This window comes from Geotrypetes seraphini, chromosome 3 (assembly GCF_902459505.1).
Source record: "Geotrypetes seraphini chromosome 3, aGeoSer1.1, whole genome shotgun sequence".
Lineage (NCBI taxonomy): Eukaryota > Metazoa > Chordata > Amphibia > Gymnophiona > Dermophiidae > Geotrypetes > Geotrypetes seraphini.
Genome location: NC_047086.1, coordinates 185,910,400 through 185,935,843, shown reverse-complemented (window position 1 = coordinate 185,935,843; position 25,444 = coordinate 185,910,400). Strand labels below are relative to the sequence as shown.

Here is a 25,444-nt window from a genome sequence, read left to right as displayed (position 1 = left end):
ACGTGTTCCAAAAGTCTTCACACCCCTGTACAATTTTTATATTTTGCTATATTAAAAAATATCATTCAAATACAAAAGCAATTAAGAATAAGAAACCAAAAGGTCTGATTGCATAAATCTTCACAACCTTTGACTAAATACTTGGTGGAAGCTCATTTTGCAGTAATAACAGCCATAAGTTATTTAGGGCAAATGTCAGCTAACATTGCACAATAGGATGGTGCAGTTTTTGTTCATTCTTCTTGACCTGCAATTGTCTGTGTACTGTAGTCTTCAAGCTTTGCCAAGGATTTTCCATTCCATTGGATTGAGGTCTGGACCTAGACTTGGCCATGTATAGCATTCACTTTGCTGAGGCACTCCACTGTTGTTTTTTCCTTGTTCCTGTTATCATTGTCCTGTAAAAAGGTAAATCTATTCTCCAGTCCAGTGGTGTCAAAGTCCCTCCTCGAGGGCTGCAATCCAGTCGGGTTTTCAGGATTTCCCCAATGAATTTGCATGAGATCTATTAGCATACAATGAAAGCAGTGCATGCGAATAGATCTCATGCATGTTCATTAGGGAAATCCTGAAAACCCAACTGGATTGCGGCCCTTGAGGAGGGACTTTGACACCCCTGCTCTAGTCCCTGGTCTGTGGCAGACTGGGATAGGCTTTCCTCCAGGATATGCCTACATTATCCCAGGACAAGCATGCAGCATATTTTCACATGTGGGTGATGTCATCTACGGAGCCCTGTATGGACAGAGCAAAAGTGTATTGTCACTGTAAGCTTTAGAAAGCTTAAAGACGGCCTGCACCGCGCATGTGCAAGTTGCTTCCCTCCCGATGTTGGCTTGCGAGGTCATCAGGTTTTGTTTTCCGCAGAGTGAAGAGCACATATCTAAACTTTGTCTAATCTAGTTGAGTTGCCTTCCCGCTTCGTATTTTTCTATAATTTCATTCTTTCTTTCTTGTTAACTTGGTGTTTTGTTTTTTTTAGATCCTTTACAATTTCAATTAAATTTCATTATTTTCATTTTTTGGGCCTCTGGGCGTTTTTGAAGCCTTTGTCCTCGCCAACGGCATCGATGGCTTTTTGGTCTTCTTATCACTCGACCTGTGCTTTGTCTTCCTGCTGGATCTCTTCCTGATCTTCCAGGGCTAAAAAAAAAAAAAACAACTGAACAAGAAGAAGAATAAATGCCTTACTAAACAAATGTTTTATTCTTTTTGTTCTTGCATTTTATTTCTGTATGAAGATATTAGGCCTGGGTTCAGGTATCCAGCAAATTGGACTTTTTCTGTCATATAGATTCCTAGTGGTACCGGTGCATCAACATCAACGACTTCCACATCAACATCATCAAGCATCATAGGCATATCTCACATTGAGTCTCTTGATGCATGCCTCTCCTCGACACCATCAATTTAGGCTGTCATTTCTGAAGCATGCCTCTTCTTGAAGTTACCAGCACTTCGACACCCTGCTGCACCTATGGTACCAGCTGTGCAGCATACGGTACCAATGCCTCTTTTCTACTGCTTGAACTTCTGAGTGGTATTGATTCCCTTCGGTACCGGAGAGCATAGACAGTTCATTGATATCATCACCAGCGTTACTGGCATTTTCAGCATCAAGTCTTTCAATGCATGCCTATCATCGATGCCATCATTCATTAATGCATGCTGACAGTTCTGAAGCGCACTGCCTCTTGGTTTTTCCAACGCTTTGACACCTGTGGCACCTACGGTACTTGATTCATAGCCCTTAGTACTGGTGCAATCTCTCACCATATGCAGAGGATCTGTATGGTGAATGGCTGGCCATCCGATTACAATAATTTTGGCCTCGATACCCCTATTTTACACTCGGTATCAACACAGCTTACTTAGCATCGGACTCTACTTGGTACCAATCAATTCCTACTCTGTATTATTTACTTGCATCGAGACTCAATGTTTACCTCGGTACCATTGCTGCTCCTATATCTTCATTCTCAACGATTGGTACCAGTGCTTCCAATTGTCTCCCTCATTATCAGCCCAACCTCAGCAGAATACAATCTTATCCTCAATTTGATAAACCACAATGGTCACAATCTTTGCTGGTTAAATCCACTTGAAAGCCTCTAGCTCCACAGTCTATGGCACTGCACCACCAGGATGTGATAGTCAGACTATGGATAAATTTGAACGCTGTCTTTGCCCGACCTATATGTTGACTAACAGGGTTCTCAATCTCAACTACTTCTTTCCTTTTATCTCAGACAGCTCATTCAGAACTTGGCTGGTTTCGAGCAGTATATTCCATTTCACGGCCTGCCAGAATTTCCAGACTTCATCAACTGGGAAGAATTCACTATGGCTATAGACTTTTTCAAAGTTGACCAATCCTGTACGTCAGAGGTGTTCCTTCATGGATGTAAAGCCTACTAATCATAGAACACCTCTGTTGCTTATTTCTGTCTCTGTGCTTCCAAAGGGAATCCATCAGGGGTGTAAAACTTGTAAATATAGATTTCCTATTGTACCCATCATAACAACTCGATTTCTTGCCATGCCAAGCTTCTGAACAGAGGGATCCACTCGGGGTGTAGAGCCTGTAAGCTTGGATCTCCTCGTCTATTTGGAAACGTTTTTAATCCATATTTTGACTCCATTTCTGTTCTCAACACTCCTTTTTACTAACAGTCTCTACTCTGGGTGTAGAGCCTATAAGTGGATTAATTTGTCTTTCATAGTTCTCTGCTACAACAGATCCTGCTCTCCATAATGTTCCGCATTGGAGTTTTCTGTTGCACCTATAGCGCACCTCATTCAGCCATTGCATTTCGATGAACCTCCCCAAGAGATTCTTTACAATCTTTCAAAGATGTTTTGTTTTACAGCTGGGAGATTTCTTCCCATTGCCATGCGTCCACCGGCGATTTCCTCTCTGTACAGAATTGGACTACCACTGTACCATCAATGTTGCTATCCTTATCAAATGGCTGTAGGGAAGGAGGTGGCCACTAACATATCACTTGTATTCATATGTGGTCTAGCTGCAAAATTTCTAGACCTTTTCATGATACTCTGCTTATTCCTTTGTAGTTACTTGCACCTATTATGTAGCATGTCATAATGCTATCTTCACAGTTTCTCTATTTCTGTTCTATGTTTCTATCTAGAACGGATACTCCGTTATTTCCTGTTGAGACTTTTCTCTATTAGTCTCACCTCATTTTTCTATATGTCTGATATATATTCCTCTACTTCGTGGCTTGCTAATATTAACTATAGTCAGCACTTTCCAAAAGGTATGGATTTTTCTTTTTTTTGATACTTAACCACCCCCCCCAAAAAACAAACTAAAAACAAAAACAACTCACCTCAGGAGGATGGTGTGACTCACTGGTGGAGCTCCGCCCCTGTGCCCAAGGGTTGTGCAATTGGGTCTCAGTGCTGCACCTTGTGACTCTATTCAAGTCACTTAACACAAATGACAGGATGCCCTGCAATGACACCTTTTTCTTTATTCCCTTCGGATCAGTCAACCTTTTCGCCATTGCATTTCCTTCTGCAATGCATTTTAATTTTTTTCTTCCTTGCAGATCCCTTAATTACTTTCACCTATGGCGCTCCAATCTCTGGAAACTTCAGACTAACCCAATACTTGGCAAACTTCTTTGACACTCTAGGGTAGTGGTTCCCAACCCTGTCCTGGAGGTCCACCAGGCCAATCGGGTTTTCAGGCTAGCCCTAATGAATATGCATGGAGAAGATTTGCATGCCTGTCACTTCCATTATATGCAAATCTCTCTCATCCATATTCATTAGGGCTAGCCTGAAAACCCGATTGGCCTGATGGTCCTCCAGGACAGGGTTGGGAGGGAACCACTGCCGCTAGGGTACTGGGTTTTTTCCCCCCTGTCGTGGCTCTTTGTGCCTCTGGCTTTTTCTCCAACCTGTGTATGTCCTCCTTCATGCTTACAATCTGCCATGCAGTCAGTGGAAGAGTTGGTCTAGTGGTTAGAGCAGCTGCCTCAACAGCAGCTCCTTGTGACTCTGAGCAAGTCACTTAACATTTCACTGCCTCAGATACTTATTCCTATGCACTTTTTTCAAATCTCCAACGAATGCTATGCTGGATTTGAATTTCCGTGGTGCTGTTTTCTATTTCTTCAAACACAACATGCTTTCTTCTCGTGTTTCATTTTTTCCGGCTGTGATTTTTTCCGGCTGTGATTTTTTCCGGCTGTGATTTCATGTTCCACCACCACTATTTCTATCTTCTACTTTTGGGTATACCCACATTCTCCCTTCACCATAGCCATTAGGATGGCAAAGAGGTTTACATGTTGAATTTAATATCCAACGGAAATGTGCTCACATGGGTTCAAGCCCCACTCCTAGTAGCATTTTAATTTTCCCTTAGGATTGTAAGGTTTTTCTAACTTTTCTACTTCTTCATAGCCACCTCATTCTTTGGTGGCCCTACATTCCTCTTTCACTTATACACAACCATTTGCGAAACACCTCTAATGCACGAGCACGTGACGACAGTTCGGACCCTGTGTTTCCCCTGTGACTATGCACAAGTCACTTAGGGCTTCTTGTGCCTCTTTCCGTGTCTAGACATACATTCCTGCTATTGGGACCAAACCTCCAAGGGTCAAGTTCCAGCTCACTTCTGATACATACATATGATACATTTTTCCCCATCCCAAAGGCTATGCCTTTCCTGTATGATTATCTTCATAACTATTTTTCCCAGCCATCCAGTCACTCCGGCATTTGCTTCCATTGGACTACATTTCTTTCTGGCTTTACTCCTCTTCTGATTGCATCCACATTCTTGGTTGCTCTCTTCAATGCGCATTTCCTACCAATTCTTTAAATGGAAAATGATCTTATTTCTCTGCATTAGCACTCCAATGTCTGAGGTCTGTACTCTATGCTTTCTCTCTGTACAGCCTATAGCCAGATTCTGTGCATAAATTTGCACTTTAATGGGAGTATTTAATGGTTTCTATCTCCTGTTCACTGTTTATTCAGTCACGTGTCAGCTGGTTCCCCTTTGTTTTCTTTCCAGCATATATTTTGAGAGGAACTGTTTCTCCTCGGTTTTTCTTCCATTGGCTCTGTTCTCTTTACAAGACATTCCAGAGCTCTCGGGCAACCCCCTGGCAGAACTGTTCATATATGACTTAATCTTCAGTCAGATAGTCTTTCTTTTCATTTCTCTTCTACCGTCTATAGTACGGAATTTCTCTCGTTTCTATGCTTTTGTTCCTGGTTCATCCTGCAACATTATTCAACGGGAACCACTCTTTCTTTTTGTTGTTCCAATTTGGGGGGTTTCCCCTTCATTTCCTGTCTTCTGAAGACAAATGGCTTTCTGGGATCTTTTCATCTGGCACTCCTATATGTGCCATTTTTTCTATTACCTTTTCTACTATTTCCCATTGAGTCCTTTTGGTGTCTCCCTCGCCTATACTCAGACTTGCCTGCCGTTCTGAGGTCATCTCCTTTTTAGAGCCCATCTTCATGTTGCTGTTCTTTCATGGTTATCCTTTCCTCTTTCAGAGGATGGGTTGTATGCTTCTTATTATTCTCTTACTTAACCGTAACAGGTGCTATCCAGGGACAGCAGATATTTTCACATACCACCCATCTCCCCTGGTTGGCTTTTTCACTTGGGCATAGAACTAATGATCTCGCGAGCCGACAGGCAGGAAGGCGGGCAGTCTTAAAGCTTTCCAAAGCTTAAAGTGACAATACACTTTTACACTGTCCGTACCAGGCGCTGTGGATTACGTCACCCATATGTGAGAATATCTGCCTGCTGTCCCTGGATAGCACCTGTTACGGTAAGTAACTGTGCTCTTTCCACCATCCATCTCTCTATTGACCTTTGCAAGCCTTCCTGTCCTTATAGCAGCAAGGCATCCCCAATAGCATAGCTTTGCCAGCACCATTCATTTACTGTTGACATGGTGATAAGAGGGTGATGTACTATGTTGAGATCAAAAAGCTCCACTTTTATCTCAAGAGGCCACACAACCTTTTTCTGAATATGTACAAATTCTATGGAGCACATCATATGGATTTTATTCAGCAGTGGCTTCCTTCTTTCCATGCTTCCATAAGGGCCATGCTTGTGGAGGAGTCTTGAAATTGAACAATCAGCATTTTCTGTACTCTCAACCAGAGATCTCTTGTCATTCTTAGGCTCACACTAATCTTCCTTGACAGTTGCCTTTACCCATAACTTTTGATTCAGGAAGGGGTGAGGGGGTGAAGAGGGTGACTTGATTGAGGGAGTGTCTTGGTGGTGCCTAACTGTGTCCACTATATAATTATAATGCCCCCTTTGGGACGGCCCTGAGTCCAGGGCCCAACCTGGCTAGAGTCCCCCGAAGGCAGTCTCTTGTCGGTCTCTCACTCATTTGGCGCTCAGTGTCACCTGGGGAAAAGAAGTGATTGTGGGTAGGTTTACCCTTTTCTCCCCCCAGAAACCCAAAAAAGTCTGTGAACAAATTTATTTATACTATGTACACAGGCCTAATCATGAACAATTTTCAGTGGCTCAGATAAAGATATGTACACACCTTAACCACCACCCATGCAGTTCGCCAGTGGCCCAGGCTTCAGATTTAGCTTGGGCACTAGGTGGGAGTGTGCTTAACTCTCCCCCCCCCTCCCTTTACTCAGCTCTCAAGTTCTCACCCAATCCGTGAAAAGTTGTCAGGAACAGATGGCGGCTTGGTCCTTCCAAGAGTCCCTCTCTTTCTTTCTACAGGCGGGTCCCTGGAAGTCCTTTTCCCCTGTTGGGCTGCTAGTGCTGACCCGCAGCCTGGTTTCTCCGCTGGGCTGTTAGTGCCGACCCACACCCCAGCAGCCTGGTTCCCCCGCTGGGCTGATAGTACCAACCTGCACCCAGTTCCTCTGCTGGGCTGCTAGGGCCACAATGTACCCCGGCAGCTGGTTTCTCCACTGGGCTGCTAGTGCCAATCTTTAGCCCAGCAGCCTGGGCTATTGGCCCAACTTTTCAGGAGCGTCCCTAGTGGTCTACCTCTGCCCGTGCACAGCATACCAGCTCTGAAAAGAGCTTGTCAGCCAATGTCAGAGTTTCCTATTTAGGAAGCCACCTCCTAATTGAGCAAAAGGCACAGCTATGACTCTAGGCAGTACAAGTTCATAGACTAGCTCATGTGGGCTCCTTTGTTTGAGCAATCCAGCTTGGTGGGTCCATCTTGCCCAACTAGTTCTTCTCTCCTTTAGACTGGGGGGGAGTAGATTTCCACCTCCCCTATTTTTGATTCAGCTCTTTTTGATTTTTATCCTCCTTCTCATCTGAACCACAAGATTTATTTCCACCCAAGAACCACATTTAAACATGTCACAAACTCACAACCTTCATCAAAAGTGTCAGTGTTTTCATCCTTCAGTGCATTATTTGCATGGTTTCATAACCCCCTTCTGTTGCATAATCTAAGTGGACTGGATGCAGTTCTTCCCTTGTGCCTCCAACAGGTAGCAGTCACAACTGTTCCCATTCAGTTTCAGTGCAAAACAGATAAATACTGGTTAAAAAACAAACTAAGCATAAAGACGGTCTCCTTTTCAGTTCTGTTAGAAACCCACTACCACTGGAGCCCCCCTGCCATTTGGGGGGGGGGGTCACAGTGACGAAAATATTGATATTTCAGAGTTTATCTGGCATCTTTATATCTTTCAGATTCACTGCCCACAACAACAAAAACAGCTTGAATCTTCATTTTGATCAGCTTCATTATTTTGATGGGCTAGAGGCAGGCCTTGCTAAAGCACGTTTTGGAAAACCAGAACTAATTTAGGTTTGTTAGGGCAAAGGATAACATGCCTACGAATATGCACTCAGGCTCTCATTCTGGAGATTAGATGCTCACACAATCTGAGAACACACGGAAATAAGATGATACCTTTTTAACGGACTAACTTATTACATTTTAAACTAGTTTTTAAATGCCAGAACCTCTTTCCTTAAATCAGGACAAGTATACTATAACAACACTAGACTGTCCAGATCTGAAGGAGGAATTTTTGACCTCCGAAAGCTAGTCAGAAAATGTATTTGGTGCATAAAAAGTTGTCATGTTTCTTTTGTTTTTCTTTTATTTTTTAACTTTAAAAAGTGGATTAACACGGCTACCACATTATTTCATCCTAAATTAAAAATAAAATTCTTTTTTTCTATCATTTCTATAATTTTCTATCATTTCTATAATTTTCTATCATTTCTGTTTGGCCATTAAATTTTTTTCTACTTGTGTTGACCTTCTCTCTCTCTTCACCTGGCATGCATGCATCATTGCTTTTCTCTCTCCTTTCCTCTTGTACTATTCACCATTACTCCATCTCTTTTTCTCTCTCTCTCTCTCTCTCTCTCCCATCACATCCAGCATTGCCCCTATCTCAATCTCTCCCCCATGCAGTATTGCCTCTCTCCACATCATCTAGTATTTCCTCTATCTCTATCCATCTATCATCTCCTCTGTGTCCTCCATAGTAACATAGTAACATAGTAGATGACGGCAGATAAAGACCCGAATGGTCCATCCAGTCTGCCCAACCTGATTCAATTTAAATTATTATTTTTTTTTTCTTCTTAGCTATTTCTGGGCGAGAATCCAAAGCTTTACCCGGTACTGTGCTTGGGTTCCAACTGCCGAAATCTCTGTTAAGACTTACTCCAGCCCATCTACACCCTCCCAGCCATTGAAGCCCTCCCCTGCCCATCCTCCTCCAAACGGCCATGCACAGACACAGACCGTACAAGTCTGCCCACTTCCTGTGCTGTACTTGCCCTCTCTTCTGTCTCTCCAGCCCAGTAACGTAGCCAGGCCTCAATTTCTGGATGGACTCGATGGATACAGTGCACTCATTTCTTCACTGCCTGCTAACTCCCCCCGCTCCCCAGCAGTAAAAAGTAATACCTTGGTTGGCGGGGATATTTGGGCTGTCAGTTAAGGAGTCCTCTCTGGAGTCCCTCTCACTAGCAGTCAACAGCATATATTCCAGGTGCCAGTACCGGCACTGTACCTCCCATGCATGCTCAGTTCAACTGCTGGGCACACATGCTTGGGGGTGCTAATTGGACTGAGCATATGTGGGAAGGGGGGATACCCACATCAGCAGCTGGAACCCCTCTGCTGACTGCTGTGGGGGATGAGACTACTCAAGAGACTCCAAAGAGGACTCTTCAGCTGGCAGGGCCTGAGAATCTTTGCCAACTACACTAATGATATAGGTCACTACTGGGTAGGCCTTGGCCCACCCATGTCTATGCAACTGTTCCAGCCCATTCAGCATTGCCTGTCTCTCTTCCCCTTCCAATCTAGCAAGCAAGCAAATGGAGCAAATACAAATTCTGTACCCTATTTTCATCAAGACCAGCCCTAAGCAAAAAGAAGAAAATTTCACATGAATGTCCCTCACTGTCCTCTCCTTCACCTTGTCTCCTGCCCCTCACTTGGCTTCAACTGCTTTGATGAGATCCCTGCTGCAAATAGTCCTCTACTGGGATCTCTGTTTTCCTGCTGCAAATGCTCTATGCTGCAAACATTCCTTGAAGTCCAACACTTTTTCTGCTTCAAAAAGTCTATTGGGATGTTTTCCTGCTGCAAAAGCTCCTTGATCCCTGCTTTGCTGCCGTGACTGATCTTAACCATGAGGTCAAGGCTGGTCTCACGGTATCAAGTCTCATGAGACTTGAATCCAGGGGAACAGCATCAACTTCCAGCACGTCACGGCTCAAGCATATAGGCCAGTTGTGGGGATGCAGTCAAAGACTTCACGGAGCTTCTGGAAGCCCAAAAAATTAAGGTGGCAGGCCGAAGGCTGGACAAGCTGGAGGCAGATTGCTCTATCAAGAGTCCTAGGAGGGGCCTTAAGCGCCTAGACCAGTCAGAGCCTTAAGCCCCTTGTGGTGCATCCCAGGATGCACCAGGAAGGGGTAGGCCTGCCATTTTGTAAGAGGCAGGCCTGCCAGCCAGAGCAGGTAGGTGTCCTTCCAGCCAGACTTCATGAAAAAGGTAGGGAGGGGTGGGGGGTCATCAGCACGGGGGAGTTGGGGTTGGGTGATGGCAGGAGGGAGTGAGCATCCCCACTGCAGGGGGAGTGGTGGTGGTGGGTGTATGGATAGGTAGTAGTAGTGTCGGGGGATTGTAGGTGAGAGGGAGTGGGCATCTCTACCACTGAGAAGTGGGCAGGTGGGTAATAGTGTTGGGGGAATGTATGACGCGGTGGGAGAGAGTGGGCATTCTTCCCACTGTCAAAGATGGGTGTCTGGAGGTTGTGCAAGCACAGTGGGAGAAAGTGGGCATCTCTACTGCCGATCTTCGATTTGGTTTGTTGGGTTTTGGGTTGTTTTTTTTTTTAATACATGAGTGTTTCTGTGCATATGCTGAGCGCTACCACAAGCAAGTCATCTTTTATTAATATTAACAGGGGTTGCCATTCAGCAGATTACAGGAAATTGGAAAGATTATACTAAACTAAATTATACTTTTTGGTGGAATTCAGTATGCCATATTTATAAAATGGAAAGGGTGCTTGCTATACAACAAGGTAATTATAATAAGTTTAAAAAGATTTGGGGGCCATTGATTATTTATTCTAATGATCAGACATCTTAAACACCTCAGTATTGGAAAAGATAGAGGGAGGGTGGAAGTATGAATGATAGTAATTGATAATTGTTAATTATTAGTATATGGGAGGAAGGGGTGGGATTCTTTTATATTTATGTATTTGGAAGATTACAAATAAGATTGTCGAGTGATTAATTAATATATTTCTGATGGATTATTGTACACTTGTTGTAATTTTTGAAAACGAATAAAGATTTATTAAAAAAAAAAACCAAGCAAGTCATCTCAAGTAAATTTAGTGACCCTACATGAACATCTGTGAACCTCATTTGCATGCAGGGCCTTTTGAGAATGACTCGCCTTCTTGAAATCATTACAATAGCGACCGCGATAGCAGCCCATCAGATTGTATCATAAAGTTTTGAGAATCTTCCTCTTAAGTGTTTTCTTAGTGTGCAAGTGTGTGTCAAACCCCTAGTTCTCCTCCTCCTAAGGTGGCCCTGGCTCCTGAATGGCCACCTTTTCCACAAAATCTTTTCCTTGAGGTAATCTTCATGTTTCCACAGTTACTTCAATGACATGCCATTAGCAGCTCTGCAGAACGTTAAACTGACAAATTTTGGCTCATTTAAATCATAGTTCAAGAAATCTAGCCTACTCAAAAGAGAGGGGTCAAACTAATATATACTATGGAAAAAAGACCAGCTCCCAACTTGTAATAAAGCATTCATGAAGAACAGCATTATACTTCTTTTCTGGGTGAAGTGCCCCTGAGTTTGTCCCTGACGAAGAACATGAAACAGGACTCTGTAAGGCAATCAGTGCAGGTACTCCCTTCAATGGATTTGAATGGACTTATATAACAGATGTAATTTGCAGGCTTCATCAAGATAAGTTCCCTTTTTGATTTTCATCATAGCTTGATAGATGTTTAAATATGACTCTGCTCTTTATATTTGGGAACTTTTTGAAATGATTTAAAAAAAATGTTTGCACTTGTTACTGTGGGTATTGTTTTGGGACTTGTAAAAAATTGTTTTAAACAAGTCATTAACACTGTGGTTAGTTTTAAAATTAAAAAAAAATATATATATATATACACGCAGGGCTGGACACTAAGGATGTTTGTGGGCTGTTCCTGCCGGGCACCCTAGGGTGCTTTCTTGTGTGAATAAGCCCTGGTGAACTCTCAGAGCTTATGAGAAGTTCCCATAAACTGGTTGAACAGCCCTGAGTTTAACTAATTCTATTTAAGGTTTTTTTAAATGTAAAGCCCTAACGGTAACCCACAGTTTCAAACTGTGTTGGAAATAAGAGTTGGAAGCTGGTCTTTTTTCTATAGTAGTCATTTAAATCAAAGCCAACTCTGACCTCCAGTGCTTTGTCCTTGGTTTCTTCTTTTGCCAATTAATAGTAGAAAAATTATGCAGTCCACTTTAAAGAAATGGTGCCATACAAAATAAAACTGTGTTCCCTCCTTTGCAGAGGCTGAAAGCAACTTTGACACAACAGGTTCCATCAGCCCTGAATGGCAGTATGATGATGGCATCAGCAAGCACAATGGTGACTTCCCGCCCGGAGCAAGGCCAGATCCTTATTCAGCATCCTGATGCACCATCTCCAGCCCAGCCACAGGTCTGAACCTCCCCCGATTCCATTTATTTTATAAACGCATGTAGAGAAATAAGCTCTTGGAGATGGCTGAGTGATTGTAGCTTTTCTTGGCTCCTTTATTTGTTCTCTTTTGCTGTTATTGAGGTAAATGTGCTTATTTCTGTTTTGGCCATCTAAGTGTTGGGAGACTGAAATTCAGAAATAAAAGAATGTCTGTATCACTAGGGAACATGAACTGCTGAAAAATTAATTGAACAAGTTCCTGAATGATGAATCATATGGCAGTGTGGGTGTTGTAATGTTCTCTAAGCAGGGGTTAAAAAGTGACCTACAGAGATTCCAGCATGTTCAAAATAAAGGGGCCTGTTCAGATAATATCTGTCCAGTCCTAAAAATTGCTTTTTCTCTGCTCTTTATGGTGTCCTTTGGAATGATGAGAACTTCTCGAGATCTATTGTTAGCCCTTGTGACTGTAACTGAAATCAAATATGGGAGCAAAGAAAAAACATGCTTTTTTCTTGTATGGCAACACAGTTATGGAATTCTGAGATTTGTGCAGAACCATAGTGCTATTGGAATGACTTTCCAGCTCCAATACTAGGGGATGCTGATGGGGGTAGGTTGGAACTCTTTCCAGTGTTTGAAATGCCTTAATTTGTGCACTAAACATAGAAGATAATGTTTTGTGTGTTACGTTATTGTGCTTTATGTATGCCACACTGAGATCTTTGGAAGATGGAATGGGAATAGAGCTATGCTATATAATAAACAAAGCTTCCCTAGAGTCCTGCTGAGAGCAGATATGTTGCTAACATTCCCAGGTGACATTGCAGACAAAAAAGTAGATTGGTCCATAGCTGCAGTGTCACAGATGTGATAGCAGTTGCTGCATCATATCAGTTGTGAGCTGTCTTGATATTTTTGGAGTACAGTAGAATCCCAATTATCTGGTATTCAAGCAACCAGCACACTCACCCAACTGGCAAAAAAAAAGTCTTCCCTCTAGCTCCCGAAGTGGTAGCGGTCCCTCCCCTCCTTTAACTCCTTCCTTACAGCCCCTGAAGCAGCAGCAACGGTGCTGACCGGACAACCCCCCCTACATCCCTCCCAACAGCCCCTGAAGCAGCGATTCTTCCCTCCCTCATTTACCCAAAGCAGTAGCCGTCTTGACCCGCCAACCCCCCTTCCCTTACGCACCCAAAACAGCAGCGGCAACAGTCCTGACCCACCAACCTTTCCCCCTTTTCCTCCAGCCTCGAAGCAACAGCAGCAGAGATGGTGCATAAAAAAGATTAGTTTGCGAGGAATGTAAAGATAGTGTTGCAGAGTAAGGGATTAGGTATTTGGAGAGATATGCTGGAGTACCCATGTGGAGTGTTTTGTAAACTAGAACAATATGTTGCAAACTGTGTCACAGCACAATAGGTTGCCACGACAAGATTCCTGGTGTGCCACGAAAGATACGAATTGGGCACTTGCACAGCACCTTTCCTTCTCTCAGCATGAATTTGAAGAGTATGAAATTGGCATGTATGTGGGATTTAAGCCAAGACATTCAGCAGCACGGGCACAGGAGTGCAGGTAACAGATGTTGGGGGTCAGCCAGGGCTGGGGTTTGACACATCTTACAAGGGGTGAGAGTATCAATAGCAGAAGAGAGAATGGAGTTATAGGAGAGAACAGCTTCATCGACAGACTTGTGTGACGTAGTTGAAAGGAAGGATGAGACAGTGGTGGAGAGCTGTCAGGGTCAGTAGCCTGAAGGTTCCTAAATGTATGGGTAGTGATTGGCCAGACTTGGGGGGAGGGTGATGAGTTGTGAAGGTCAGCAGATGATGGTCAGAGAGGGGAAGAGTCGATGTTCAGAATTCAGGGGTAGAGCAGTTGAAGGAGAAGACATGGTCAAGGCTATGGCCTTTCTGATGCACAGGGGTGGTAGAGAATTGCTGGAGATTGTATGAGGATGTTAGAGCAAGAAACCTCGACGTATAGGAGTCAGAGAGGTCATCAGCATGTATGTTGAAGTCGCTGAGGAGGAGGGATGGAGATGAGGGTTCAAGAAAGGAGAACCAGGAGTTAGTGAGGTAGGAGGTGAAGGACCTATTAGGGGGGTCGGTAAATGACTGCTAATAAACGGATGGAGTGGACTTCAAAGGAAGGAGAACAGTTAGATTGAGGTAGAAGAAAGGGATGATAGCTACAAGATTAAGAGAATAAGAGTCCAACACCATCTCCATGATCATCTGGGTGAGGTGTGTGCATGATATAGGGTGGCAGCTGAAGCAGAGTCTTCAGGACAGCTCTAGGTCTCAGATCATAGTTACAAATGCATAGTTACAAGTTTAAGTAAGTCATCGTTATGTCCCATACAGCAGAAGTTTTGGGTGTGATTTTTAGATTTGTCTTTGTCTAAGGCAGTGTGTTGCAAACTTTTTAATCTGTGGCACACTAATCTCAAGGCTGTGGTCAGAGGGCACCCAGAAATGCATGGCCATTGATACGATGGCATAACACGCATGCATGATGTCATCATGTTGACGTCCGCGCATGCTCAGATGTGGTCCAGCCATAGCCCTGAGCCTTCTACTACCGCCGTTTGGGGGGGGGGGTTGCTGCAGAAGGAGAGGTGAGGAGGAAAGGCACAGGTGCCAGCTGACTGATAGACAGCCGGTACTTCTCCTCACTGGCACCTCACAGCAAACCTGGAATCTGCCGTGGCACGCTGCTCTAAGAAGTCCCAAATAATTTATATAAAGAAATTTTTTGAGCTTCGGCAGTTGAGAATGGTGCTCCAGTACTTTAGAGAGAATTTTTGTTCACAGTATAATCTTGATGCAGTTGATTATTGTAATTCGGTTTATGTTGGGATCTCATTGCAGTGGAAAATCCACATGTTCCAGAATACATCAGTTGGATATAATTTTCAAATGAAAGATGTTCAATCAGGTTTCACCAATGTTTATAAAGTTACGGCGGTTGCCAGTGAACACATAGATAGCATTTAAAGTATCTTGTTTTTAAAATTCTCATCTGAGCTTCTCCATTGCAGTTAGTTGATTTAATTTGCATTTTATCTGGTAGGAAGAGTTTACGCTCAAAGGACCATCTCGTATTGGGCTTTCCTTCCTGCAGGAGAACACATTCCAAGAGAATGTTAAATAATTCCTTCTCTTATTTAGCAGCCCAATACTGGAATTTGATTGTCATCTGTCAGACAATTACCAGCTTATATTTTATTCTTTAGACATTTGAAAGCTTACTTTGCATTAGAAATATTTTTATGTAGTTTAGGTGAATATTCAGTTTACTTTGAATGTAATGTTTTTCATTATATTGTATGGTTTATATGTCTCTTTATTAGGTACACTGAACCAGCTATGGGATTAAGCAGTTTATAAACCAGGGGTGGGCAACGAGGGCTGGAATCTAGTTGGGTTTTAGGATTTCCCTAATGAATATGCATGAGATCTCTTTGCATGCACTGCCTCCCATTGTATACAAATGGACCTCATGCATATTCTTTGGGGAAATCCTAAAAACCCGACTGGATTGCGGCCCACGTTGCCCACCCCTGTTATAAACTCTGTGATTATGGTATGATTTACCCGGTAGTTTGCTTTTTTAAGAGAGAGGTCCTCCGCCCCCCCCCCCCCCAGTCCCCGTTCCTCTGACTCATCACCCTTAGTAAGGCTATGAGAACAACTTTGCCTTCAAACTTGTGATTTGTGATCCAAAGCCTCCCCCTCACTTATGAGTGGTTTAGATATGTTCCATAACAACAGTCATGATGTTTTCATTATCAAGTTAACAGTGCAAAAAATGAAATGCCAGTTTCTGCTTTTTTGTACCTAGATTTATGGAAGATCATATTTGGTGCCTGATCACACCAAAGGAGCACAGTGGCTAGAGCTACAGCCTTGGCACCCTGAGGTTCTGGGTTCAAATCCTGCACTGCTCCTTGGGACCCTGGGCAAGTCACTTAGGCCTATATTCACTAACAATAGCGACTGAATCGCTGTCGGCCGATTCTCTGGCCGATTTTCCAACAGCGATTGATTCACTATTAAGTTTGCATGGAAATGATTTGCATGGAGGTGCAAATCATTTGCATTCAAACTCCCCAACTCAGTGAGTGCCCCTGCCACTTTAAAAAAAAATGGCAGGAGGGATGCCGACTCCCCCCAAATCCCAAGGGAGGAGTCCGAGGTGCCTGAGCCAATCAGGGCCTTAGACCTCTCCCTGTGCATCAGATCGGCCTTAGGCTGTCATTGCTGCACAGGAGGTCGAAGGAGCAGGAGGGACTGAGCACCCCTCCTTCTTCCAACTTTTCAAGGTAACATAGAAACATAGAAAGATGACAGCAGAAAAGGGCTGTAGCCCATCAAGTCTACTGTCCCACCTACTGTCACTCTACTGTCCCACCCCATTAAGTCAGAGTGCTGCTCGACCCACGTAGAGATCCCACGTGGATGTCCCATTTATTCTTAAAGTCGAGCACGCTAGTGGCCTTGATCACCTGCACCGGTAGTTTGTTCCAGTGATCCACCACCCTCTCTGTAAAGAAATACTTCCTGGTGTCACCACCAAATCTCCCTCCTCTGAGCTTGAGCGGGTGCCCCCTTGTGACTGAAGGTCCCTTAGGAAAGAATATGTCGTTTTCCACCTCGACGTGACCTGTGACGTACTTAAATGTCTCAATCATGTCACCCCTCTCCCTGCTCTCCTCTAGAGAGTAGAGCTGCAACTTGCCCAGTCTTTCCTCGTATGAGAGACCCTTGAGTCCGGAGACCATCCTAGTGGCCATTCGCTGGACTGACTCAGCTCGAAGTACATCTTTACGGTAATGTGGCCTCCAGAATTGCACACAGTACTCCAGATGAGGTCTCACCATGGTTCTGTACAGTGGCATTATGACTTCAGGTTTACGGCTGACGAAGCTTCTATTGATACATCCCATCATCCGCCTTGCCTTGGATGAGGCCTTCTCTAATTGTTTAGCAGCCTTCATGTCCGCACTGATGATTACTCCCAAGTCCCGTTCTTCTGAGGTCGTAGCTAGTGTTTCTCCATTCAAGGTGTATGTTCTGCATGGATTTCTGCTGCCGAGATGCATCACCTTACACTTCTTTGCGTTGAAGCCCAGCTGCCATGTTGAGGACCAGTTTTCCAACTTGATCAGATCCTGCGCCATACCATCCGTGAGATCGCTTTCACCTACTATATTACACAGTTTGGCAGCGTCGGCAAACAGCGCTACTTTTCCCTGAAGCCCTCGGGTCAAGTCCCTTATGAATATGTTAAAAAGGGATGGTCCCAGGACTGAGCCCTGCGGCACTCCGCTAGTCACCTCCGATGTTTTAGAGAGGGTGCCATTGACCACCACCCTCTCAGCCAATCATTGACCCATGCCATCATTTCTCACCTAACCCCATCGATTTCATCTTTTTTAATAGTCTACGGTGTGGGACACTGTCAAACGCTTTACTGAAATCCAAGTACACTATGTCCAGAGACTCTCCCGAGTCTAGCTTTCCTGTTACCAAGTCAAAGAAGCTGATAAGGTTGGATTGGCATGACCTGCCCCTAGTGAATCCATGTTGACAGGGATCCCTCAGATTCCCCTCATCCAATATCATGTCTAATTTCCCTTTAAGTAGAGTCTCCATGAGTTTACACACTATTGATGTGAGACTTACTGGTCTGTAATTCGCAGCCTCCGCTCTGCAACCCTTTTTGTGCAGAGGAACAACATTGGCAGTTTTCCAGTCCAGGGGGACTCTCCCCGTATTTAGGGAGAGATTGAAGAGCATGGCTAACGGTTCCGCCAAAACATCGCATAGCTCTCTGAGCACTCTTGGGTGCAGATTGTCCGGTCCCATGGCTTTGTTCACCTTGAGTCTTGACAGTTCTCTGTAAACATCAGCTGGTGTGAACTCAAACTCCTGAAATGGGTCATCCATGCTTTGCTTTGCATCCAGCCGAGGCCCGTGCCCTGGTGCCTCGCAGGTAAAGACTGATCAGAAGTAATCATTCAGTAGTTTGGCTTTATCGGAGTCAGTTTCCACATAATTCCCGTCTGGCGTTCTAAGGCGTACTATCCCGTTTGTGTTCTTTTTCCTGTCGCTAATGTATCTGAAGAAGGATTTGTCCCCTCTCTTGATGTTCTTCGCTAAAGTTTCTTCCATACGAAGTTTGGCCTCCCTGACTGCTGTTTTGACCGCTGCAGACTTTGTCCTGTATTCAATGTTTGCTTCTTTTTCCCCCATGCGTTTGTATGAGAGGTACCGGGAGGGGGTGTCCGCTGGCAACAGGGTATAGGCATCCCTCCTGCCATACTTTTAAACCCAGGTCAGGTGTTCAGTGGGCCAGGGGGTGCTGTACGGCGGGCGGGGGTGTTCATCCAGCCACGGGTGGGGGAGGAGGGGGCCTATGGCAGGAGGGACCTTGTGGGTCACAGGGGGGGTGGCGTTTTTTTTGACAGGTCTCTGCCTGTCTTTTATTCATTATTTTATGGGGAAGATATTTTGCCTGTCAAAAAACTGGCAGACACAGTTACCGACAGGTCTGCAGCAATCGGGTTTTAGGATAGTAAAACCCGATTCAAAATAGCCAAGCAATTGTTAGTGAATCAATCGCTTGGCTATTTTGCATGGGGTTTTACTAATTTGCATGGGTTGGATCGGATCGGATAGGAGACAGTTTAGTGAATTGGGTCGGGGTCGGGGAACAATCGCAAATCCAGTAAAACTGGTTTTGCAATCATCAGTACAGGATCGGAAGGTTTATTGAATCTAGCCCTTAATCCCCATTGCCCCAGGTACATTAGATAGAAACATAGAAAAAAGCGGCAGAAAAGGGCTATAGCCCACCAAGTCTGCCCATTCCAAGTATCCCTCCCCCCTGAGTTTACTCCTTTAAAGATCCCACGTGAGTATCCCATTTTCTCTTAAAATCCGTCACGCTGCTGGCCTTTATCACCTGGAGTGGGAGTCTGTTCCAATGATCCACTACTCTTTCGGTGAAGAAGTACTTCCTGGAGTTGCCATGAAACTTCCCTCCCCTGACTTTCAGCAGATGCCTCTGGTGGTCGAGGGTCCCATGAGCCAGAAGATATCATCTTCTGACTCGATGCGTCCCGTGATGTACTTATACGTTTCAATCATATCTCCCCGTTCTCTTCTTTCCTCTAGTGAGTACAGCCGCAATTTCTTTAGTCTTTCTTCATAGAGTGGGAGCCTGCTGGGACAGTTAGGGAAAAATGCTTGAATACCTGAATAATTTGTAATCCACATAGAATTGTAGGATATGCGGAATATAAATTATTAAATAAATAGTAGCACTGCAGAAAATTGGTTTATATACTTTTTATCATATAGAATATTCTGGACACCGGTGAGATTACGAAAATTAGATAATACATGTTCTAATAAATGCTGACATTGCCAATTAGGAATGGGAACATTAGATCATCTCCTGTTTCATTGCCCTTTAATATTCGCTTTCTGGAAATCTATATGGAGCAAAATAACTTTTATTCTTGAGGCTCTTATTCCACTTTCTTATGGAACAATTCTGTTTGGTACTTCATTTATGCCTAAGAGCTCCTTTTACAAAGGCGCGCTAGCGGTTTAACGCGCCCGAAACCGCCAGACGCGCTAGCCACTACCGCCTCCTCTTGAGCAGGCGGTAGTTTTTGGCCAGCGCGGGGGTTAGCGCGTGATGAAAAGTCACGCACGTTAACCCCGCCAGCGCGCCTTTGTAAAAGGAGCCCTAAGTCTGCTTAAAGAGCATAAAGATAGACTCCTTCTTATCATGACTGGAGTGTCTCTGCAAATGATAACAAGGAATTGGAAGCAATGTGGCCGTTTAAATCTTCCATTTTGGTGGGAAACTCCTTGTATGTACTGTCAATTTGAGAAAATGTTAGCAGAGCAAACCAGGTGAATTCCAAAAGTTCAAAGAGATTTGGGGCCCATTAGAGTCTTATGTCAAACACCCTTAAAGTTCCAATTTTATTCTATTACTTACCAGATTTGAGATTATTTCAAACTCTTCTCATACATATCCAGGATGGGAGGGAGGGAAGGATTGGAAGGGGGGGGGGTTATTTCATGCTCTCATGCATAGTATGTAAGTGCTTCTTGAAGATATTTGTGATATGTACACTGTTGCACTTTGTATGTTATTTTACCAAAATCAATAAAAAGTTATAAAGTGAAATATATAGTTTTGATGATATCTAAGATGGTTTCTGAGATTTAAAAATAAAACCAACTTTTTCACTTTTTTCTGCTTGTTTCTTCTCTTTACAAATATTAGGTATCTCCTGCTCAGCCAACACCAAGCACTGGTGGGAGACGGAGGCGAGCAGCAGAGGAAGACCCAGATGAACGTCGACAGCGGTTCCTAGAGAGGAACCGAGCTGCTGCCTCGCGCTGCCGTCAGAAGCGCAAGGTCTGGGTGTCTTCGCTGGAGAAGAAGGCTGAGGAGCTCACGTCTCAGAATGTACAACTTAGTGTGAGTAGCTAACCATCCAGGCAAAAAGAGAGCCAGTGGATGTAGTATTTCACATTCCATATTGAAAACCCACATTAATTTCTTGAGAGAAATCCTACTCCTTGAGCAGTACGGGAATGAGGAAAGTGCTCTCAATAGGTTTTCTTCCTCCATAAAGCAGGCACACCAAGCACTTTATTTCTCCAACAATGCATGAGTTCAAGGACTTAACATGATACTATGGTAAGGCATATAATACTGGTAATAATGACTTTCAGTGCAGCTCCTTAACAGACAGACAGTTCCTTCTTGCAATGCTTTATACACTTAGGTGCTATTTTTTTTCTTATGTACAAATCAGTATGTCACATCATTTAGTAAATCTATTTTAAAGTAGATTGAGCTTGTCATAGTATTGTGCAATTGCTCTTTACTTTGGAGAAGTAAGCAGTAAGTTCAGATCCAATGTGGCTCACCCTGCATCCTGCCTTCCCTTTTCCTGTGAGCACAGTGTCTCAAGGAATCTGTTAGCACCACTTGTGGTTTCTAAAACTAAACAAAAAAGAGATTATGCCCTTACCTTGATAATATCTTTTCCAGTAGATAGGTGAGTCATTCTAGACATGCGGGTTCTCTCCCAATGGCTGCAAGCCATCTGCAGTAGGAATCCACTCCAGATTTTTTCTCTGACTCTTCTCTGCTTCATAGGGAACTCTGCTGCCACCTGCAGTTAAAGAGCTCCATCCACAAAAGTAAAGTAGGAACACTCGTGAGAATATTCTGCTCAAACAAAGTAACATAGGAATACAAACACTGAAACAGCCAACAAAGCATCATAAGACCCCAGATAGTACCCTTGTATGAACTTAAACCTATTATGCAGATATCTTCAAGGCCCAAAGGGCTGGCTAACATCCAAGCAGCAACTTGGAGAAGCATAAACAGAAAGAGACAGTAGGTAGTGCAGAAAGAAAAGGGTGGGAGTCTAGAATAACTCGCCTTATCTACTGGAAAGGATATTATCAAGGTAAGGGCATAATCTCTTTTTCCAGTGCAATAGGTGAGCCATTCTAGACATAAGGGACGTTCCAAAGCAGTCCCAGAAATCTAGGGCAGGCTGACTACCTCAGTCCTCAAAACCGAGGACCCAAAGGCAGAGTCCTATCATGCTGCCACGTCCACTCTATAAAACTTGGCAAAGGTATGCAGACTGGACCAGGTAGCCGCTCTGCAAATCTCCTCTGGGAAGACTGCCCTAGCTTCGGCCCAAGAAGAGGCCAAGAATTTTGTACAATGTTTCTTGACAGAAATAGACTATTTCCCAGAAATAAGGTATGCTGACAAAATGACTTTATGAATCCATCTGGAAATTGTGGCCTTGGAAGCAGGAGTGCCCCACTTGGAGGAATGAGTCAGCACAAACAAATAGTCTGAGAGTCTAAACTCGTTGGTGACCTCCAAATAGCAAAGGAGCACTCTGCGCACGTCCAATTTCTTCAAAACGCGGTCTTGTGACTTAGACCCCATGGGTTGAAATATAGGCAAACGCACTTCATGATTAACATGAAAAGCCAAAACCACCTTCAGCAGAAAAGAAGGAACAGTGTATAGGGAGATCCCAGACTCCGAGATCTTCAGAAAGGGCTCTCTACAAGATAGAGCCTAGTTCCAAGACACATCTTGCCAAAGTGATTGCGACTAGGAAGACCGCCTTAAGTGTCAAGTCCAAAAGAGATGTATCTTTGAGAGGCTCAAATGGATTTTTAGAGAGGCCGGACAGAAAAGCATGTTAAGGTCCCACTAAGGGAAAAGTGGCTTGATCGGTGGCCAAATTCGAAGAGCCCCCTTCAGAACTCGAGTGACATCTGGGTGTGACACTAGTAAAGGCATATGATCCTGAGCTCTGAAACAAGATTGCTCAGCGACCTGAACCCGAAGGGAAGCCACGGTGAGGCCCTTGTCCAGGCCGTCCTGGAGGAAGACCAATACCAAGGACACCGGAGTTGAAAATGGTTCCACACTTTCATGGTTGCACCATTGTTAGAAAGTCTTACATGCCTTAGCATAAGCCGAGACAGTAGTCGACTTCTTAGACTTGAGAAGAGTAGCAAAGAGCACAACCGTATAGCGTTTTCATTCTAGCGTTTCATGTTCAATAGCCATGCTGTAAGAGCAAAGCAATCTGGATCCTCTAGTCAGACTGGACCCTGAGACAGAAGGTCCGGATGGACCCAAAACCGGAGGCCGCATCAGATCTGCATACCATGGCCTGCAAGGCCAACCTGGAGCCACCAGAATGATGCTATCCTGATGGACCGTGATCCGCCAAATGACTTTGCCTATCATGGACAAGGGAGGAAAAATGTATAACAGAACTCCCTGAGGCTACAGCTGGACTAGAGCATCAAGACACTTACTTCCGGGCTCCACTCTTCGACTGAAGAATCTGTCGGCTGTCTTGTTCCTCACTATTGCCATGAGGTTGAAGTAAGGATGACTCCAGCTCTGAACTATGGCTTGAAACACCTCCGAGGACAGCATCCACTCGCCCAGATCCAAGGTCTGTCTGCTGAGGAAGTCTGCTTGAACATTGTTGACTCCCACTACATGCACTGCCAAGAGTGCCTGAAGAGGACCCTCTTCCCAGTAGAAGAGCATAAGAGCTTCCAGAGCCAGAGATGCACTCTTGGTACCTCCCTGGCGATGGACATATGCCACCACTGTCGCATTGTCGGAGAAGACTCTAACTGCCTGGCCTTCCAGTGTCTTCTGTAAATTCACCAAAGTCAAATGAATGGTGTGCAGTTCTAGCATGTTGATCGACCACTTCGTCTGTGAGGGCGTCCAGCGCCCCTAAATTGGTCGCCAATTTCAAAGGGCTCCCCAGCCTCGGAGGCTGGCATCAGTCATGACTACCACCTAGGAAGTGATCCACAGAGGCATGCCCATGGAAAGGGTCTGAGGCCGCAGCCACCAACTCATTCTGGCTCAAGCCTCCAGAGTCCAAGGTAGGCACATAACTAATGACAGGTACACAGGGGGAGGTGGGAGAGAGGTAAAAATAAATTGTCAAGAGTCAGCCGGGACAGGAGATGGGAGGAATCTCTCCTGTCCTGGCCTACCACTGGGCCATCAGTTCATACGACAGGGTCGGTGGAGGCCTGCAGGATATTGGGAGAGAGGGGGTACAGGGTACAGGGCATGGAGGTTGGACAGGGTGCAGAGCCTGGCAGGGAGGTCGGTGGTCAGGGTGGAGAGCCTGGCTGGGAGGTGGGCTGGGTGCAGATCGTGGCAGGGTACATGAATATTAACAACACACACACACACACGGCTTATATTCGAGTCAACCTTTTTTTCTGCCTTTTTTTGGGGGGAAAGGGTATCTCGACTTAAATTTGAATCATCTTATATACGGTACATGAGATAAATGTGCATACACTGCCTTCTTGGTATCTATCTCATGCATATTCATTGTGGTTATCCTGAAAACCTGGTTAGGTGTGCCTGACTAGGTTGAGAAGCACTGAGATAGGGGATGGATTGGTAAGTATTGGGACAAAAGGGAAGGAAGTGAAAATGGAGAAGGTTCTATACTAAGTGAATTGAAATGTTAAGTTTCAATGTATGTATAGCCATTACTGTATTGATGGATTGTTGGAATAATGGTTGAAAAGTAACTGAATATGTGAAAAGGGATATAAGCCAGCAAACTGAGCAGATTGAATCTGGATTTCATAGAGTAAAGTATTCTTAATTTTAAACAATGATGTGTCTTGCACTGCTTTCCTGTATAAGCAAGTTTTCCATTCTGGTTTCTCATGTGTCATGGTTTATGGTTTCTCATGTGTCAAGAACAAAAAGGCGAGAGAAACCCAGCTTTAGGACTTTAAATTTTTCATTTAATTTTCAAGCCATTTCCTTCTCCTTTGTGTCCCCACCCAAAGTAATCCCCCTCTCTCCCCACCATCACCATGTATCCTCCTTTGAATGTTTCTCTGCAGGTCTGGAATTTCCTGTCATTAGTGAGGGTAGCAGCAGAACACCTGGGGCTTGGTGGCTAAGGCTGGTGAGGTTCTTCATTGTTGAAAGCACAGGGTGATGTGTATCTTGTGCAGCGGCCAAAAACACACTGAAGCCTCCTATTAAGGCATGCTTGTGATGATCAATCATAGTTGATGCTTGACTTCCTGTACAATGGAAGCCTGTTACCGCCCACACATTCCATGTTTCAATATATGCCTGCTTCTGCCTAGGGCTAGCCAGAATCCTGCCTGCCAAGACTTTTTAAGCCCTACATTTGGAAAACCTAAGATGTAAGAAATTGCACTATATCCTTCAGTGTATGGCAATATTCTATTTATGATACTTCTGGGGTGGACAGCTTGAAGCATTATAATTTCCTAACACATGTAAATATAAAGTAAATGATGTTATTGCAGATGATTCTTTCGTTACCAGGAAGAATATCTGGAAAGCTGGACAGTTTAAGTTCAACATTCTTCCTCTTCTAACTGGAACATATGCTGTCATCTTACAAAACTAAGCTTGATTAATAAAACAAATTACACATTTTTAGAGAAGCAGGAAACCAAGGGGTTAATGCAGAAAGCTACTGCATACCCCAGTGCGCAATTGATTAGCAGCAGTCTACCCATTTGTTATGGGCCACAACATGCAGAAAGAGGTTTAGTGACAAAATCAGCTCACACAGTAGACATCAGCACACAGCATATTTC

At 44.2% G+C, this 25,444-nt stretch overlaps 1 protein-coding gene across 3 annotated transcripts in view; it reads left to right on the top strand.

Moving 5' to 3' along the window:
• Positions 1-25,444, top strand: part of LOC117357509 (cyclic AMP-dependent transcription factor ATF-7) — a 302,271-nt gene that overhangs the window by 248,391 nt on the left and 28,436 nt on the right. For all 3 annotated transcript variants that reach the window (XM_033938227.1, XM_033938225.1, XM_033938226.1), the window contains exons 9-10: positions 12,084-12,233; positions 20,532-20,729. In XM_033938227.1, the coding sequence (XP_033794118.1) occupies positions 12,084-12,233; positions 20,532-20,729 (348 nt within the window). The remainder of the gene's footprint in view (positions 1-12,083; positions 12,234-20,531; positions 20,730-25,444) is intronic.